The sequence below is a fragment of the Acinonyx jubatus genome, chromosome C1 (genome assembly GCF_027475565.1).
Source record: "Acinonyx jubatus isolate Ajub_Pintada_27869175 chromosome C1, VMU_Ajub_asm_v1.0, whole genome shotgun sequence".
In the NCBI taxonomy this organism is placed as follows: domain Eukaryota; kingdom Metazoa; phylum Chordata; class Mammalia; order Carnivora; family Felidae; genus Acinonyx; species Acinonyx jubatus.
This window is the reverse complement of record NC_069381.1, coordinates 26,519,956-26,539,721: the sequence shown is the minus strand read 5'-3', so window position 1 is coordinate 26,539,721 and position 19,766 is coordinate 26,519,956. Positions and strand designations below refer to the sequence as shown.

Genomic DNA, 19,766 nt, shown 5'->3' with positions numbered 1-19,766 from the left:
GGTGGTGACCATCAAATGACCATCACTGACCTAATCATAGTACCTGAGAGGTGGAGGACTCTGATTCCAGTCTAAGTCATATAATACTAATTTTGACACCTTCCCTCCCTGGTCCATCCATTTGTGATGTCCAACTCTTGGACAAATTATGTAAGCCAGTAGATTCTCTTTGTACTTAACCTACTTTGATTTGGTTTTCTATCTCTTGCAGCCAAAAGTCCTATCTACTAAATGTACTCATGAGCAATTGCTGTCAACAAATGTCTTTTATTTTCTAAGTTAACATAAGTTTATCTAAGCAAGATAAAGCAATTGGTCTATAAGATGTGTAGACTCTTGTTTCTCATAAATGAATGACTCGTGCAAGTAAAAAATATCAATGAGAGATAAGCCCTAGGTTTTGTGTAACAGCTTCAGGAGAACTGGAGCACTTAGTGCACATCCCTGCTTCTGATAATAGGATTGAGAAAAGAAAACACTATAAGAAAGATTGAATCCTGGTCCCAGGTGAGGATTTCCATTGAGTGTGCAAATTGCTTGTTCACGAGGCAGTTATCTAATTTCTGAGACATTGATTTGTATTGTATACTTTCCCTCCCTTGCATCTTTGTCAGAGAGATTTTGGTAGGAGCCAACGCAGAAGCTGTTGGAAGTCAAGAGCTGTCTTATGTTTTATAAAATTCAACCCGACTGAAAAGATTATGAAAGTATCCAGGGAGTATGTGTATGTATGAGTGTGTATGTGTGTGTGTGTGTGTGTGTGTGTGTGTGTGTAGGAGACAGGGAAGTGTCTTAGAGAAAACCAAGGAAGAAAAGGTTTCAGAAGGCTAGGAAGAGGGTGAAGGTCTATAGTGTGATTTGAAGAACGTGTACCATGTTCTTTAACAGCGCTGTGGGGAGACGACTGGACCCTGAACATAAGGAGTTTTATCCTTGCTGAAGATGCGCATGCCAAAGCCACTTGTCCTGTGGAGAACATGCAGATTGGGGCAGTGGCTGTCTCCAATAACCAATCTGGACTACTGAGCCAATCGTTGCAGAGCTTCCTTGATGCTTCAAGGGGGGGGGGGGTGGGCCCACCCTAGGAACTATGCAGACCTCTGGTGCCCTTCTTGAGAATGCCAGTAATGACTGAGATTAAATTTTCTGCCAGTGTTGCAGTGTGAGGCTTCAGATTTGGAAGAAAATAAATATTATTTTCTCCATACCTGAATATGCCCTAAAAATCATCGCTGTTACTTCTGGATGAAGCATCAGACTTACCTCTTTTGAATAAATAGCTGAAGAGAGAGGCCCAACAGCAGTCAAGCCATAGTCCTAAAATTCCCCAGGATCTCATCGATAATCAGTGGCAATCAAACCCTTAGGAAAACACCTAGATATTAAGAGTATTCTGGGGTGCCTAGGTGGCTCAGTCGGTTGACTTCGGCTCAGGTCATGATCTCACAGCTCGTAAGTTCGAGCCCTGCTTTGGGCTCTGTGCTGACAGCTCAGAGCCTGGAGCCTGCTTCCAATTCTGTGTCTCCTTCTCTCTCTGCCCCTCCCCCACTGGTGCTCTGTCTCTCTGTCTTTCTGTCTTTCTCTCAAAAACAAATGTTTAAAAAAAAAAGTATTCTGCTTTGGGTCCAAGAATAGGAGTTCAGAAAGAATGAGAATTAATCCCACAACCTTATTCTTTGAATTCTATACCATCCAAAAGGCTTCTTATATATCCTCCCCCCCCCCACCATAGCCTGTATCACTTTTATAATGGAAAAAAAGGCTCCATAAATTTCAAAGAATGATGCAGAATCGTAGAATGAGATTTAACTAGATAGTTAGTACACAGCTAATTGCCAATAACAAGAATAAGAATGAGTCAATTCTGGGGCGCCTGGGTGGCGCAGTCGGTTAAGCGTCCGACTTCAGCCAGGTCACGATCTCGCGGTCCGTGAGTTCAAGCCCCGCGTCAGGCTCTGGGCTGATGGCTCAGAGCCTGGAGCCTGTTTCCGATTCTGTGTCTCCCTCTCTCTCTGACCCTCCCCCGTTCATGCTCTGTCTCTCTCTGTCCCAAAAATAAAATAAACGTTGAAAAAAAAAAAAAAAAGAATGAGTCAATTCTGTTTGTCTCCTTAATCAGCCCTTTTCCCTCTTCATCAAGGTTCTTTATGTTGAAGAAAAAATTTAAAAAGCACCCAAATTAAGTGTAACATCCTGTCTCAGGACAACTATTTGAAGTATATATATACTTTCCCCTGGTTATCAAACACACGAAATGAAACTTTCTGTGTAGGTCTTTCTCTGCATCTCTGCCTGACATGCACTTTCTCTGTTTCTGAAACTATACGTCTTTGTCTCTTTTCAGCCCATCTCCTAGTACTTAACACAATACTGGGTAGGGAGTCACTTGATACATGTTTGTTTGATGAATGGATGGGTGAATGTATCCTGTTTCAGAATATCTTTGTTTCTATTTCTCACTGTTACATCCTAGGGGGGTGGTGGCATTATTCCAAGAGATAGGGAATACAAGAGGGGGAGGGGAGCTGTTGAAAGGGTGGGGCACCGGGGCAAATAATGAGTTCAGTTTTAGATATGTTGAGTCTGAAACACCATGAAATACCTAAAGATAAATATTTAATAGGCAGTTGGATAAACAGTTCAGAAGAAATATCTCAGAAAGAGTTGTAGTTTTGCAAGTTACCATACAGAGTTGATGATTATAGCCACAGAAGTGGGTGGTTGAGAGTGCACTCATTGTGGGTAGAGTGAGGTGAAAAGGCCAAAGACAGAAACCTTAAGGAACACTGATAATTAACAAATTAGTGTAGCTATAGGAACACAAGAAAGGAACTAAGAAGAAATGGCTAAGGCCATATGAGGAAAACTCGGAGAATATGGTATCACAAAGCCACATGAAGAGAGGATTTAAGAGAGGATGAGGTCAATAGCAGCAATGCCATTGACTGCTGAAATAAGGACTGATAAATAGCCATAGGATTTAGCAACAAAGTCATTAGTGAATTTGCCAAGAGTGGTTTCTGTGGAAGGCAGAAGCCAGATAGCAGTGGATTGAGGAGTGGCTGTGATAGGAAGAAGTGAAAACGAGTGTAGTCAGCTCTTCTAAGAGGTATGTGGCTGTGACAAAGATAAGGTAGTAGCTGGAGAGACACTCTCTCCTTTGTAATTGGAGGAAAGAAAGAATGGTAGGTTTAATTGCAGAAAACTGTTCATTTTGTGCCAGGAACTGAGGAAGTTCTTATTTGATTGTATAGTGTTTTCTCTATGAGAATAAGAGGTTATGTCACCTGCTGTGAGTGAAGTTTTGGGTCAGAGATTTGAAGAGAAAGGAGAAACTGAATAGTCTTTGTGAAGAATGGAAGAGAAAACTGACAAAAGAGCCATGGGAGGATTTCTAGACATACCATCAGCCCAGTTGAGGCTGAGAACCCTGAGAATTTATATTTGTGCCAGTTTGGTAGACTATGACTTTTATCAACAATAATAAGCAGCACAGGTGTGGGCATGGAGAAGTTGATTTAGGGTTTTTCCAGGTAGAAACGAGATAAGGTCCATAGAAGAGAGTGGAGGATATCGGCAAGTGACTAGTAGAAAACATAAAAGGAAGAGAAGACAGCAAAAGGTGAATAAATAGAATGAAAGTAGACTGATGGAGGAACCAGAGGTCTTTATAAAATAGAAGGGTAGCTTTAGAGGGAGAAATTGAGTGAGAAAAAATAGGGTGTGGTCAGAAAGTGGGATATCTGAATATATTATTTCCAAGGAGGAGCAATTTTAGGCAAAGGATTCAAGATGTGTCATTGGAGTGGGGAGGTGCAGGTAGAAAGGGGAAAAGTTTGCTGAAATTGAGAAGCTAAACAAACTGAGAGACCAAGGTATTAGAAGTGTCCATGGGAAAGGTGAAATCGTGGCAGAAGAGGAAAACGGAGCCAGCAGCTAAATTCTTCAATGAATGTTAAAGAGTGACTAGGAGATAAGTAGATGCCAGTAATAAGGAGGGGTACTCAAAGCCTGATGAAATGAGCTTTAAAGGAACATGAATTTTTACGTAAGAGTAGCAAAGGGGGGCATAGGGGATATAGACCCAACTTTAAATCCTAAGGCAGATGGAGGGTGCCCGGCTGGTTCAGTCAGTGGAGCATGAGACTCTTGATCTCGGGGTTCTGAGTTTAAACCCCATATTCAATGTAAAGATTACTTTAAAACCTTAAAAAAATCCAAAGGCAGATGGTATAGGAGACTGAGCATCCTCCGATTTAGAGAGCTGCAAAGTGAAGTAGTTATCATTAGAAATAAACACAGCCTGGAGACCACAGAGGAGCACATTGAAATGAAGGCGGGGGGGGGGGGGAGGAATTGGATCCACACATATTTTCAGATCCAAATGCTAACTCTATCACTTACAACCTTGGCAGAAGCTGGGGAAGCTGTTTAACTAATTTTTGAGACCTCTAATTTGTTTGTAATCACCATTTCCCTGGCAATATGATCTTTTGATATCTATAATAAAGTGAGGAGACCATCTCTCTTCACTTTTGTGTTGCACTGTAATGTGTGTGTGAGGGGGTGCTGAAGTAGGGTTAATATTGGTCAGAAATTTTTGTAAAAACTGATGTTTCAAGTTTTGAGTTTTGTTCTTTTTTGTGTCTTCTTGAGACCTCATTCTTCCCCTGTCTTTCCCTTTCCCTAGACGTGACACCATTTGAGCCGAGGCTGAATCAAATCCAAGTGACAGACACTGTATTCTGTCCAGTCACCTATCCACTGTCCCTGAGGCTTCATTACTGCACCAGGTTTGTCCCGATGGCTTATTTTTTCCTCTCACATCAGTTCTCTCTTAGAAGTCCCTTAGAAAACAGGCTTCTTGGCTGTCCTATCAATTAGGTAGGCCTGGAGAATATGTCTAGATCCTAGCCATGGGGCCATTTTGGGCTTAATCTGGTTTCCCCACATTATGAAAAATCTTTGGAATTAGAACTGATGTGAGGTTTCCATGATACTTGGTTACAAACATCTAGCCAATTTCATCGTATTCTATTATGCCTGGTAAGTAATAGATGCACAGGTTTGGTTAACTTCTCTTTCTTCTTTGGTCCAAGTATCGCTTCTGTAATAATCACCACACTGTAGGCTAATTATCTGTTTGGTTGTGTGTCTCTCTCAGAAAGTGTATGTGCCACAATTTTCCAAATTCTTTCAACCAACCCCTTATTCAAGTCTCCCATTTGTTACTTCCCCTTCTTCCTGAGGAGTATTAGTAAAAACACATTATCTACTTTGTGCCTTATGATTCAGTATTTTTCATGTCCAGGGGGCTTTTTTGCTTGGAGAATACTCACAGCTTGTTTGTTGTTTAATGCCCAATTGCCAAAATCCTATTTCTAGTAAATAAAATGTTGAAATAGTTTTTCTTGATCACTAAACCAGAATACACATTTGATTAATTCTCTGAAACAATTTAAGCTGGAATTACAAATTTAATATGGTTGATACTTTTGAATATCTCATAGGCGTTAAATATCAGCAAACTGTGCACAAACACAAAGATGACAAAATCGACTACACTTGTATCAATTAGGTAGGCCTGGATTGAATATTCAATGCCATGGGTTGACTATTACTGTATTATTTTTGTACCACTTTTATATCTCTTAAGATTATATTTACTTTCATATTTTCTTAAGGTTTCAGTAATAGCATTTTGATTATTTTCTGGGATTTCAGAAATTTTACCAAATCAAATAGAAAAAGAAATATAATTTTAAATCAGTTGAGGTTCCAGGATCTGTGATATCAACTAATTCTTTCTTGGTTGGGACATAAGACCTAGTTTTGTTGTCCAAGGTAATTAAGACCATTTATTTAAAACCCTTTTGTAATAGTAAAACTTTTAAAATACCATAGGACTTATAATCCTCTGTCTTCCTTATGGTTTTTAAATTTTGAAACTTAGTGTCTATTTTGGAAATTATGTAAGCTCTAAGGTTTGCATGACGAATAGCCATCTTGCTATTATATGACATTGATCTGCTTAGGAACTTATGTATTTCTTATCAGTATCTTATTATAATTACTAGAGCCATTTTGTTGTTTTATCTCCTGAAAGATAGAATATTGATTTACCCTTCTCATTCTTAGAATATCTGTTGAACTCTATTTTTACTTGCTTTTTGTAAATGTGGTGCTGAATAATTGACAGACTCACCTTATATCTGGTCGTGATAATTTTACAAAATTACTAGTGTTGATGGCTCCTTCCTCCTACCTTTTGGTTCATTTTTATCTGCTTGTTCATATGTAACTCATAGATATAGGTAAATTATATGTGGATATATTTAAGTCAACATACCTCTTACAGAAGAAAAAAATATACGTGCAGCCACACCTGTACATGCAAAGACATACACATTACTAATCATTAAACATATATTGTATTCATCCTTTATTGTATTAAAATTTTTTTGTTTACTTAAAGCTATTTTTTTGTTTACTTTTCCCATTTGAGTCTTAGTATGAATGCGTAGCCTTTGTAGATTTTACTTATTCCAACTTTCTCTAATTATGACATTTTAAATTATTTATATTAAATTATTTAAATTTAAATTTAAATTTAATTATTACAACTTCACCACTGGGTACATCTCTAAGTGTTGTCCTTTTAGCTCCGCCCCTGACATCCTTGAAACATCCCTCCTTTCTTGCCATAAGAGAATGTTCTGAAGTCATACTATTTTTCCCCTGCCCCATATAATCAGCCACTTTGCAATGAATTCCAGATAATTTTGGTGGATAAAACTACTAAAGATCAAATTTAAGTGTTAGGGATATACATGAGAGTAAATGTGGAGTCAAAATATTAGAGCTGCTATGTCTTTTAGTAGTGACAAACCTGGAAAAAAAAACAAACAAGGTCGTGAAGTTGCAATGCTATTTTCCATTTTAACATGTTATGTTACTTAATCATACTTTACTTAGACTACATGGTTCCATTGAGCACTAATGCTTTCCCATGTATTGACAGGCATCATCTTGTTCTATGAATTATTTGCCCTTCTGAGAGTCAGGGAGGCCCTTAGGAATTGGAGGGCTGTTGCTCTCAACAGAAATACTTGGACATCTACATATGTTTTAGTTATTGCATCTGAGTCATGAACAATTAAAGCTGAAAAAACCTTTAGAGACTTTCTTGTGTAACATAGGCAGATTACAGATATACTGGACATTTGTCATTTTTGGCTGTCTAGCATCCAACTCTCCCCCTGTTTCTAAGCATCCTGATCTCCCTTTTAGGAAAATTCTCCATTGCAAGTAAAGACAATTCCCTTGTCTGCTTCCTCTCACAGTGGAATAGAAAGGGATTGATTCTTTCTGTATTTCTTTCCTGATTTGGCCTGTAGCTTAGTGACCTAAGCTATGCCAATCAGATGATCATTCTCAGAACTTTGAATCTTGTTCAAGGGATGTTGTGAGAGAGGCTTTCATATGTTCATCAAACCCCATTTTCTTATCCTCCTGGGCATACAAATATACTACATTTTTCTTGCAGTCGGGTGCAGGCATGTGACTTGATTTCTGGACAATGGAACATAGAAACAATGGCCAACATCTAGACCTGACCTATATAAACCTCCCTCATGTGATCTTTGCCCTTTCTTTCCCCAACCATTGGCTGAATGGAGAAGACTCCACAGACATAGAAGAGGATAGAGCCACAGAATGTAAAGATTATGGGTCCCTGAGACAATGCCTGGAGGACAGCTGCCCAGAAAAGCCACTAGAACAGGAGTACCCATGTTGGACTATTGTGTGAGACAGAAACAAATGTTCACATTGTAGAACCTCTGTAATTTGGGAGTTTATCTTAGCAATTAGCTTACCCAGACTAAAAGACCAATTGTTTGGCATAAAGTTTATTTTAGCAATTATCAGTGACTTGGATCAAGCTATTCTTGCTGACAGATTTTGGGATTCTGTTCTGTTCATTGTCTAAACCTTTTCTTAGATTTTCTCATCATTCTCAAGGCCACCATATTTTCCCTTTTTGGCTTAAAACAACCAGACCTGGGGTGGTTGGCTGGCTCAGTCGGTAAAGCATGTGACTCTTGATATTAGGGTTGTGAGTTCAAACCCCATGGAGCCTACTCAAAAAGAGGAAGGAGAAGGAGAAGAAGAGGAGGTGAAGTACACTTAATTGATGAGCATGGAACTGTTGACTCACGATATTGTACACCTGAAACTAATATAACACTGTACATTAACTACATTAGAAAACCAGTCAGAACATAGATGGGCTCTGCGCTGAAGGTGCGGAGCCTGCTTGGGATTCTCTGTTTCCCTCTCTCTCTGCCCTTCCCTGACCTGTACTTTCTCTCTCAAAATAAATAAATAAACTTAAAAAAAAAAAAAGAACATAGACTCCTTCATCAGCTAAAAAATCGAGGTTTTAAATGGTAAGTGTTTTGCTCTAGGGCACAATTCATAAGTGGCATGTCTAGGATTACTAACTTGACTTTGTATCTCCTGATTCAGCATTCTTTCTGTGTACTCTTGGGAGTTTCAAGGGGGCCAAACAATTAGCATTCCTCTTCCCCACTAACTTCTAAATGAATTGAGAAATAAGACTTAGGAAATGGTAAATAAAGGTACACATCACCTTCATTACTGGGAAAAAGGCTAGGTTGGAGGATAAAGACTCCCCACATGGCAGGCCTGCCCCTGTGATACTTAAGGCAGAGAAGAGCCAAGGAAAACTAGTTTCCTGTTGACAACTTGCTTCCATGTAGAAAGAAAAGCCCAAATTGCATAGTTTGTCCTTTCAAACTCTCTATTTAGACAAGTCACTACCTCAACTGACAAAGAACGACAGAGCAAATAGAAGTCAGTACTTCACTGTTAATGACTGACCCTTTGTATAAAATGTGGGAAATAAAATATATATCTTATCTATCAAAATAGATATTTTGGCTGCTAGAGATATTTTCTTTTTTTATTTTTAAAAATATTTAACGTTTTATTTATTTTTGAGAGAGAGAGAGGGAGAGAGAGAGAGAGAGAGCGCACACGGGGGAGGGGCAGAGAGAGGGAGACACAGAATCCGAAGCAGGCTCCAGGCTCTGAGCTGTTAGCACAGAGCCCAACACGGGGCTCAAACCCATGAACTGTGAGATCATGACCTGAGCTGATGTCGGACACTTAATTGACTGAGCCACCCAGGCACCCCAAGATATTTTACTTCTGATAATGTATTATTGTATAAAACACTGAAACAAAGTCCTCTAATAGTCTACCTATCATAGATAAGTGTTAACAGTTCGGTCTTTTCTTATGACTATGCTAAAATTGAGATTTATAGTATCAAAGGATTAATCTGTGTGAAGCACCCTGTGTAGTGCCTGGTACAGAAGGAATTCATTTGCTTCCTTTCTTTCTTCTTTCTTAATGCCCCAGAGCTTTCTCTAGTCTGAGAATCTCTGACGGGTTGAGCTGAGCTGATGTAACCATAGAGTCCAAGATGTGCCCTGGCTTCCAGAGTGCTGGCACACGTATGCCTGCCAGAACTGCCAGAGAGCAGTAGTTAGGAACCTAAGCCCATGGCGGGGACCCTTGGGGCAAGAGCTGCTCAGCCAGGCCAGGCCCATGGCCTTTCCTATTCTCTGGTCCAGGGATGTAGACCCTCACCAGAACCCAGAGCTTAGGGCTGCCTCCCGGGTTAGCACACTGTCCTGTAAAGCTCCCTGTGTGGGCTGGAGGGCCTGTGCCCTCCTTCTGAGCCTCTCCCAGAGGGGAGTCAGACACAGGGCTGGGCCTCACAGGGTACTTGGCGTGCTGCTGCATTCACGTGGTGGCACCTCCCACCTTGGCTCTGCCTGTAACTCTGTGAGATACTGACCCCAGCCTTGGAGATGTCTAAGCCTGTTTCTCTCCTCTCTGGATTTCCAGGCTTAACAGGAGAAAAGACAATGAGGAGCTAGGGACACAGTTGGAGAGTGTGTGTTAGAGGAGGCAGCACTGACTGCAGGCTTCCTCAGCCTGACTCTGCCTCTAATTCAGCTCAGATGTTTCTTCCTTCCTCCAGGGAGTCTTTCCTGAAAGCCACCTCTCTTCCTCCTCGACCTGGTTAATCACTCCTAATTCCTTTTTTTTTTTTTTTTTTGGAGACAGAGAGAGAGCATGAGAGTGTTCATTTGCTCACTTAACCGACTGAGCCACCCAGGCACCCCTAAGCATCCAACTCTGGATTTTAGCTCAGGTCACGATCTCACAGTTCATGGGATCAAGCCTGGTGTCAGGCTCTGCACTAATAGTGCGGAGCCTGCTTGGGATTCTCTCTCACCCTCTGTCTCTGCTCCTCCCCTGCTCATGCTCTTTCTCCCTCTTAAAATAAATAAACATTTTTTTAAAAGATAAAATTTAACTCATCCATTTCTATGTCTCTAGTGCTTAGCACCAGCTCTGGCTCAATAATAATTGATAGCTTTAGTCATGGTGATTGAGAAAAGGAAAGGAAGTACTCAGGAGCTGAATTATGTAAGTGGGAATGAGGACAGAAGAGGGAGGAGGAGAATGCCTTCCTAGGGCCTAGCCAGGGTTTATGATCAGAACCTTCCTGAAGGCAGGGCTGTCCACTGTGAAAGGAGTTGCTAGGGGGGAGTTAACTCCCTGTCTTGAAAGGTGTGCAAACAGAGACTGAAGATCGCCTTTGCAGTGCTGCAGCAAGGATTCAAACACTGCACAAGCTGAGACCATATAACCACTAAAGGGCCTTCCATCTCTGAACTTTGAGATCGTGGTAGGACATAGGGCTGGTCCCAGAGAGGTACAGCACTCCAAAAGCTGCCTGTCTGTCTAGGCATGGTCAAGGTTGCCTGGAGGCCACTTGGAATAATGTCACAGCCTAATGAACCCCAACTCCTATTGCTTTCTTATACATGCACACCCGTATTTACAGTAATTTAAATCACATACAACTTACATAAACTCCTGCCTGTATATAGATGTTGCTATGAATGTTTATCTTCATATATTCTTTTTTTTAACTCTTTTTTTTTTGTTTATTTATTTCAAGAGAGGGATCAAGAGTCAGCAGCTTAACCAATTGAGCCACCCAGGCACCCTATCTTCATATGTTCTTCACCGATAAGCATGTTAAAACCTAACTTCATCACTAAATAAACACTCATCGACGCACGTTTATACACATTTCCTCCACTACCCCCAGGCCCAGGTAAGCTATGGGGCTTCCTCCTCTTGGGACTGGCCAGGCAGTCCTGAGAAGGGGAGAGGTGGAGAAGGCTTGGTCTGCCTATGATGGATAGAACTGATCATAAAGAAAGGGAAGACTGAAATTTACTGGAAAGTTAGCAATCTACACCATACCTTGTCCAGTACTTCCAGAAATGTCATTAATTGACCATGACAAATGTCTTGGACATGTATAACGTTCCTAGATTTTAGTTTCTGTCATAGTATTGCAGATGAGAAGTCCAAAGCTGGTCTAATTCTCTTTCCTTTGTAAGTAAATGTTCTTTTTCATGTTTCACATAGGATTTTCTTACTTATTACTCACACGTCTGCACTACACTCACGAACTGGAGAGCTGCCTGTCACTTCCCAGTGACTTTTGTTTTAATTTGGTAACAAATATGTCGTTTTTACTGTGGGGTTATCATTGTAGCTGGGAACATGACACTATTCTCTCCTTGCACCTCCCCCCTACCCCCCTCAATGCAGTTATACATGGCTATGTGGACACAAGAGTCTCTAGGAGTATGTACTCAGAGTGTTATGTGTCATTTCTGAGCCCAGCAACATAAGACCCACGTGTGCCTCCTTCACACCCTCAGGAAGATGTGTCTGTGAACCAGTTTCAAGGATGGAGAAACAAGATGGGAGAATCCTATGTTCATAAATGATGATGTAGGAACACAACTGCTAATGACCTGGAACACATGCCTTTAACAGTGATGTGAGAGAAAGATAAACTTCAGTTTATTTGAGGTATTGCATTTTGGGGTTTCTTTGTTATACAAATATACTCTTTAACACGTAGTGATTCAAAAATATGTATCATCCATAACTGTATCTGAGGAAAATAAAATACTGTAACTAGTTTTCAAGGTAGAGGAAAGGGAGAAGAAAAGAAAGAGCCATAAACAATAAATCTGTACTTTAAACAGGTCACAATAATGTAAATGGGAACTTGAAATAGAAGTATACAGTAAGGATTCTTGAAACAGAACATACATACTAAGAGGAATTCCTGATAAACATCCAACTAAAAGATGTAAACTGTTTTAGTGTGTCAGTTATCCATTGTTATGTAGCAAACCACCCCCATACTTTGTGGCTTAAAGCAACAATTTGTTATATCTCATGGTCCTGTGATTGGTTGGGTTCAGCTGGGGAGTTCTGTCCCATAGGATGTTGATGCTTTCAGTTAGGAATTTGGCTGGAATGCCCAAGATAACTTCACCCACATCCCTGGGACCTTGGCAGGCAAGCTCAGGGACTTCTCTCCTTCTGTACCTGGTCTCTCTAGCAGGGTGGCCAAACCTGTTTACATGCTGGTGGCTCCAAGAGGGCAAAGGCAGAAGCTGCCAGTTCTCTTAATGCCTACACCTGTAACTTCACACTGTCACTCCTCTGCAACTTATTGGTCAAAATAAGTTGACAGGCCAGCTAGATTCAAGTGGCAAGGAAACTGAATCCACCTCATGGTAGGAGAAACCTCATTACACATACAGAGATAGGAGGAATTGTTGGTGGCCATCTTTGGAAACAATCTCTCACAGTTTGCCTTCTGGACATAACAATTCATGTCCCCTCCCAACGAAAATACACTCACATCCTCAACCAAAAGTCTCAAGCCATTATGGCAGTGGATCAAAGTCCATGATCTCACCATCTAAATCAGGTCTATGAAGAAGAAACTCCTTTAGTTCACTGGGTGCATCTGCTCAGGTGCAACTTTGTGAACTAAAAAGACAAGTTATCTGTTCCCCCTGCTCCCTGCTGCCCACATACTCAATACACCTGATGATACAGAAACATAATGACTCCAATGAATGCTCCTATTCAGAAAGGAAGAGGAGGGGTGCCTGGCTGGCCCAGTCAGTGAAGCTTGCAACTCTTGGTCTCAGGGTTGTGAGTTCAAGCCCCACATAGGGTGTAGAGATTACTTAAAAATAAAATCTTGGGGTGCCTGGGTGATTCAGTCAGTTGAGTTTCTGACTATTGATTTTGGCTCAGGTCATGATCCCAGGGTGGTGGGATCGAGCCCTGTGTTGAGTTCCTCACTGAGCATGTAGCCTGCTTAAGAGTCTCTCTCTCCCTCTCCTTCTCCCTCTGCCCCTCTCCCCTTCTCGCTCTCTCTCTTCTCTAAAACAAAACAAAAAAACCTTTGTGGATCTTACTGGATTCACTCTGTGCCCCCCAAATCACATCCATTTTTCTGAGACAAAACTCTATTCTGGTTGTGTCAGATTGTTATTGGACAACGCCCTGTGTTTCTTAGAAGCCCTTCTGTCTAGATGAGAGGGTCTGTGAGGCATTGTCTTACAGCGGCACTCTTGAGTTGATCTTGACTTTGAGGCCACATTTACCTACAATATCCTATATGTGATTTTTCTTCTCTGAGGTTGTTTCTTATTTTGATGATATTTTGTTAGCTGGAGAGACTGTCCTGGGCCCTTCATATTTTGTCTAATTTCTGCTTGAAAACAAAAGTTCCTTTTTTAGCTTATCTTTTGCAAAATCTTATCACAGGTAACTAAAATAAATCAATAGGCACTTTTAATATTCTGCCTGGAAATCTCCTAACCAGATCCACAAGTTCACTAACTACATTTTCTATCTTCCATGTTATTACAGGTGGCAGTGCTGCAAAACATTTTGCTGCTGCATTACACTGGTTACTGTTTCTGTAGCCTCCAATAACAATTTCCTCACTGCTCTTCCAGCCTCCACTAACAGACTCCTTGCTGTCTTTCCAGACTTCTGCTGGCTGCCTGGTCCCAAAGTCAATGTCATGTTTTAGATTTTAATTATAGCAGTACTCCATTTCTAGATATCAATTCTGTAACAGTTACCTGTTGCTAAATAACAAAGCACCCCAAACTAACTGGCTTATAATAAGAACCATTTATTCATTCATGATAAATAAATACATTATCATCATCATCATCAAAAATCTGGGCTTAGCTGGGTAATCCTTTTGCTTATTTTGCCTGGGCTCACTCATGCGGCTGTAGTCATCTATCAACCTGGAGGATCTAAAGTGGTTCCACTCACATTATGTGGCATTAGTGCTGGCTATGGGGCTACTCTCTGCACATGATTTTTCATCATTCAGTAGTTTAACCCATCTAACGTTGACATGTGGTGAGAATGTTCCAAGAAAGTGAAAGCAGAAGCTGCAAAGATATTGAGACCTACACTTGGGAATTCACATGATATCACTTCTGTCACATTTTGTCAGTCAAAATAATTCACAAAGCCAACTACAAAACAAGGGGCAGGGACACAGACTCTCTCTCTTGATGAAAGAAGTTTCAAAGAATTTGCCATACTTAATGCCCCACAGGTAAATGCAAAAATTCTAAAGCAAAATTAATATTTAATGACTTTATATTGAAAGCAACATAGCAGGAAAAAGAGACAGATGTCCAATATTACCATTTCCATAAGGCAAGAAAGTGAGATAAAAATTATATGCTTAGAATGGAGGAAATAAATTTGTCATTATTTTCTATATAGTTAGAAACAGAAAAAAATTTGAAATATGGATAAACTATTAGAATTAATAAATGAACTCAGCAAAGGTGCTGGCTTCAAAACCAACATACAAAAAACAATTGTATTTCTATACTTACACTGGAAATAAAAACAATTAAGAAATGAAATTTTACCATTTAAAATACCATAAAATATCAAAGGTCTAGAATAAATCTAAAAAAGATGTGTGATCTCTATACTTAAAAACTATAAAATATTATTAGGAGAAATTACAGAAATAAATGGGGAGGTATACTATTTTCACAGGTTGGAAGATTCAACCATATCTTAGTTTCCAGGCCTGCTGTAAGAAAGTGCTACAAACATAAATTTATTGTCTTACAGTTTGGAGACTTGAAGTCCAAAATCAAGGTATCAGCAGAGCCTTGTTCCTTCTGAAATCTGTATGGGAGAATCCTTCCTTGTCTCTTCTAGCTTCTGGTGTTTACCTTTAATCCTTGACATTCCTCAGCTTGCAGCTGCAGTACTTCAGTCTCTGCCTCAATTGTCACCTGTTGTTCTTTCCTCAAATGTCTGTCTCTATGTCTCCTCTTCTTATAAGGACACAAATTATGTTGGATTAAGGGTCCACCCTATGCCAATATGACCTCCTCTTAACTAATTATATCTGGGAGAAGATAATTTGCAATACATATTTTCAAGAAAGGACTCATTGAGAATATATACCCATGATAAAATGGCATGCAATCCAATACAAAAATGGGTAAGAGTCTTGAACAGGCACTTCATAAAAGAGGATATCCAGATATCCAAAAGAGGGCTCAACCTCATTAGAAAGCTGAGAAATCCAAATTAAAACTACAATGAGGGGCTCCTGGCTGGTTCAGTTGGTGGAGACAGTGACTCTTGATCTCAGGTTTGTGAGTTTGAGCCCTATATTGGGTGTAAAGATGATTTAAAAATAAAATATAATAATAAAAATAAAATACCACAAAGAGATACCACTATACCCCCACAAAAATGGTTAAAATTAAAAAGATGTACAATAGTAGCTATTGGCAAGGATGTGGGGCAACTGTAACTCTCCATTAAAGTTTTATGTGTATGTAACAAGCAAGTTCACTGCTAGGCATAAACCTAGTAAACTTGCAACAAAAGACAGGAATGTTCACAGCAGCAACATTCCTAATAACCAAGAACTGGAAACATCTCAAATGTACATAAATAGTAGATAAATTGTAGCATGTTCATAAAATGGAATACTATACAGCAGTCACAAATCAAAAAACAATTTTGAATGGAAAATACCACTTGGCTTCGAGCAAGTTAATTAATCTATTCACTTACATCTCCCAGATAAAAATTTGTACCTCTTGCAGGTGTGGTGAGGATTAAGTGGAATGATGCCGTATAAGTGTTTAGCAAGCACTTGGCTTAATAAATGTCAGCCATTATTTATTTTTATATTCTCTTAACAGGCCATCTTTCTGGAAACCGGCATTAAAGAATAGTGCAGGGTTTCTAATGCCCCCAACTTCCTGCCCCAAACTCTTACTTCTACCTTCTCACGCTTGGGTCTTGGTCTCTTTAAGAAGTCAACCATAATTGAGCAAAGGGGAATCCTGGGAAGACCCACTCGGCTCAGGTCCGGGGCATGACGGGAAACGGGGCTGGGGGGGCGGAGACCAGGGCTGCGCACGCACGGTTGGCTGGGTGTTGCGTTGTGATGGATCAGGCGGAAGAATTTCAGTAAGAGGAAATCATCCTGGTCTTTGGGCGCAAGCCGTTGGGTCCTAGGCGGCCTTACCCACCCCGGTACTCCCCGGGAGCCGGGAGGTGGCCAGAAGGTGAGCGCGGCGGGTGGCGGCGGCCAGGGCTGCGCGGGGCGGGGCGGCGGGCGCGCCACGTGACGAGGCGGGCACCGGGTGGGGGCGGCACCGGACGGGCTGCGCGGCTGACGCCGTGCGGATTTCGCTGCAGGGACGCGGTGACAGGGATTTGCGGGTCGCGTTCTCTCCCTCCGATACAACGTTGCCGCGTTTGTACTCGGTGACGGGCGTGGAGATTATTGGTGGGGACGAGACTTTCGGAGCGAATACCCTACTCCAAAGAGGGATGAGCACCCTTAGATGGTTGTAACTGTGGCAAGTGGTCGAAAGTTCTCATGTGTTCTTCCCCGCAGGCTTTTCCACCAGTTGCCCATTTCCATGCCTGGCTTGACTCTGGATAAAGACAACTTTGGGGGGCTTCCTTTTTGGTTCGGGTTTAGAACGTTTACCCTTAGGGGAACGGAAATCTGCTGAATGGCTAATAGAATTTCTTGTTTCCAGGAAAGCATTTAAGAAGCAAAGCTTAGGGGGGCTTATTCGTGGGAATGGTTCCCAGGGAGAACCTGGAAGGTGCAGGTGGTCCGCTTTAAACAAGGGTGTACTGTTGTTCACTTGTGATGGCATTTGGAGCTCTGGTCTATCTTTAGGCCAAGAAATGGGGCCCGTATGGAGGCCTCCAGCAGCGGCTGAGTTAGAAGTGGGGGTGGGGAGCTTGGTGTGTCCCCACTTTGAGAAATAAAAGCAGAGGTGGGCCTCCAAGTACTAATTCTCCTGGAGTCAGAAACTGTTTTCCGAATCCTTTCCTCTGAGCGGTTGGTAATTTCTTCCCATATTCTGGGTTGCTGGTCTGGTTCCCGTTGTAACTTTCCGCATTTGAGAGACCAGAGCGTTTGGCTTTAAAGTTATTAGGGAGGTTGGGAGCTGTGGCCGGGAAACTTTCCTTATGTGGTGAGAACTACTAAAGGAGCAGAAGGAAGGAGAAGGGGAGACTAGAGTTAGTCATGGCCCCAGAAGAATTGTTTTTCAAAGGCTCAACTCTAAAGCCTTGAGCGCAACACAAAGCTTTTAATATAAACATGAAGGAAAAAATGAGAAGAATAAACCTGAATACCAATCCTTTATGTTGTATTTTAGGAGTCCAGCTATCCTTCCCCAAGAAGAAATCTATTAGTTTTAGACTGGGGAATTCCTTTACGTAAACAATTAGAATGAAAGAACCTTTGGATGGTGAATGTGGCAAGGCAATGGCACCACAGCAGGGACTTCTGGACAAAATTAAAGAAGAACCTGACAATGCTCAAGTAAGCATTTCATTTTATTAAATAAAAAATTTTTTTGAATTCTTTTCTATCTGGTGAATTCAGATTTTTAGTTAGTCAGTTTCTGGCTTGTATGTTAAAACAACCCAAGCTGATTTTTCTCCCCATTAGATGGGTAAATCGGTTTTTCTGCTCTGTAAATGAGACCTTAGTAACTGTTTATTTCTTTTCGTAAAAGGAAAGTAGTATGTATTAATGTTTTTCTATACTTGGTACCTTTTTTTTTTTTAAATTCTCTTGTATCTGACAGTAGTTTCCTTTTATTCTGTAAGTATTTGTGGTCTGTTCTGTATCAGGGGATTGAGGAGTCCGTTTAGTCCTTTCCCTCATTGAGCTTATACATTAGTGGGGGAGATAGACATTGCACAAGTAATTAATCAAATAATATATATAATTACACACTATGACAAGTGCTTTTCAAGAAAAGCCTAAAATGGGGAGTCTGACCTACGTGTGGTTGGGGGCAGACGCTGGCTAGGGAAGGCTTCCTTGCGGGAAGGATGTGTAAGCTGAATTATGAAGAATGAATGGACTAGGCAAATGCATGGGGAGTGTTCCAGACACAGGGATCTGCATATAGGAAAGCCCTGAGTTGGAAAGATGCATGGTTCTTTTGAAAAACTGCAAGACCAGTGGCCCTGGAACAGAAAAGGTATGAAAATGGTGATGATGATAATGTTGATCATAACACCAACACTGATAACAGATGGTATTTATATATCAATGTGTAGTGTATATTATGTGTGACTTCATAAATATTAACTTATTATTATTGATATATGTGCTTAGACTGTGGCAGACATCGTTCTCACAACCATGTTATTACTCCCATTTTACAGATGAGGAAACCGAAGTACAAAGAGGTCAAGCAATTTACCAGGGATCACACCTCATAAATGGCAGACTAGATTCAAATTCAGGTAGTCAGTCTTCAAAGCCTGTGTTATTCTGCCTCTAGGATGAGGCTCATGCTGAGAGCAGTGGGAAGACATTGCAGGATTTTAAGTGGGAGAATGAGATAAACATGTTCAGAAAAATCATCTAGCTACCCTTAGGAACCTGGATTGGAAACCCGGATTGGGGATCAATATGGAGACATTGGTTAGTTGTTTTGGCAAAAAATGATTTTTTTTTCTTCTTGGACAGTTCTTTTGCTTGAGACTCTAGTTATTACATAAGCAAATTAATAATATTAAAAATATAAATAATATAATAAAACAATAAATGATGGTAATATTTTATTTCTCATACCATCTTAAAGGCAGTATTATTTCAGGACAGGGACACCATAAAGCTTTGTTTCATTCGTCAACTCTATGTCTTCCTGTGCTGTGCTGAGAAGGCTTATGAGGTGTGTCCGTGGGGTGTGGGGTGGGGGGTGGTGGCATCCATGACATTTATTTTCCCCCCAGATGGTAAATTCTTACTCTTCTTCTTCCAAAGCCGTTGCTTTGTTTGCCAAGTTTTGTGGATTCTACCTTTGAAGAATTTTTTTATTGTCTCTTCCTTTTCTTCCCTATTTCTTATTTCTCATTTGAACTGTATTTCCTACTCATCCTTTTTCCTGTAGTCACAGCCTCCCTCAAAACACTGTATAATGATGCTGTTGTGTCTCTACAGATCTGATGACACCATTCCCTTTAAAGACCCTGTCTCGTGTGATACAGCGTGAACTTTTTGGTGTAACATCCAAACTATCCACGTTTCGGCCTTTGTTTCTGTCTTCAGTATCATTGGTTATCCTTCCCACCTTTTCGAATCTACTCAGTCTGCAAATTATCTGCATTTTACTCAGAAGCATATCCTGTTGAGTTTTGTTTTCTCCCTTTGCACATGCCATTTCTTCTGCCCGTGGTATTCTAAACTAGGCAGCTTTGCCTAGGTT

At 40.7% G+C, this 19,766-nt stretch overlaps 1 protein-coding gene across 9 annotated transcripts in view; it reads left to right on the top strand.

The window, feature by feature from the left end:
• ZMYM6 (zinc finger MYM-type containing 6) overlaps positions 1-19,766 on the top strand; it is a 60,463-nt gene that overhangs the window by 2,822 nt on the left and 37,875 nt on the right. For 3 of the 9 annotated variants that reach the window (XM_053211153.1, XM_027059714.2, XM_027059709.2), the window contains exons 2-4: positions 4,691-4,793; positions 11,844-11,997; positions 17,697-17,863. In XM_053211153.1, coding sequence (XP_053067128.1) covers positions 17,771-17,863 — 93 coding nt within the window. In that variant the 5' untranslated portion in view covers positions 4,691-4,793; positions 11,844-11,997; positions 17,697-17,770. Of the gene's footprint in view, positions 1-4,690; positions 4,794-11,843; positions 11,998-16,386; positions 16,581-16,653; positions 16,878-17,696; positions 17,864-18,814; positions 18,983-19,766 lie in introns of those variants that run through there. The other 6 variants (XM_053211158.1, XM_027059711.2, XM_027059710.2 and 3 more) reach the window with 5 other exon arrangements.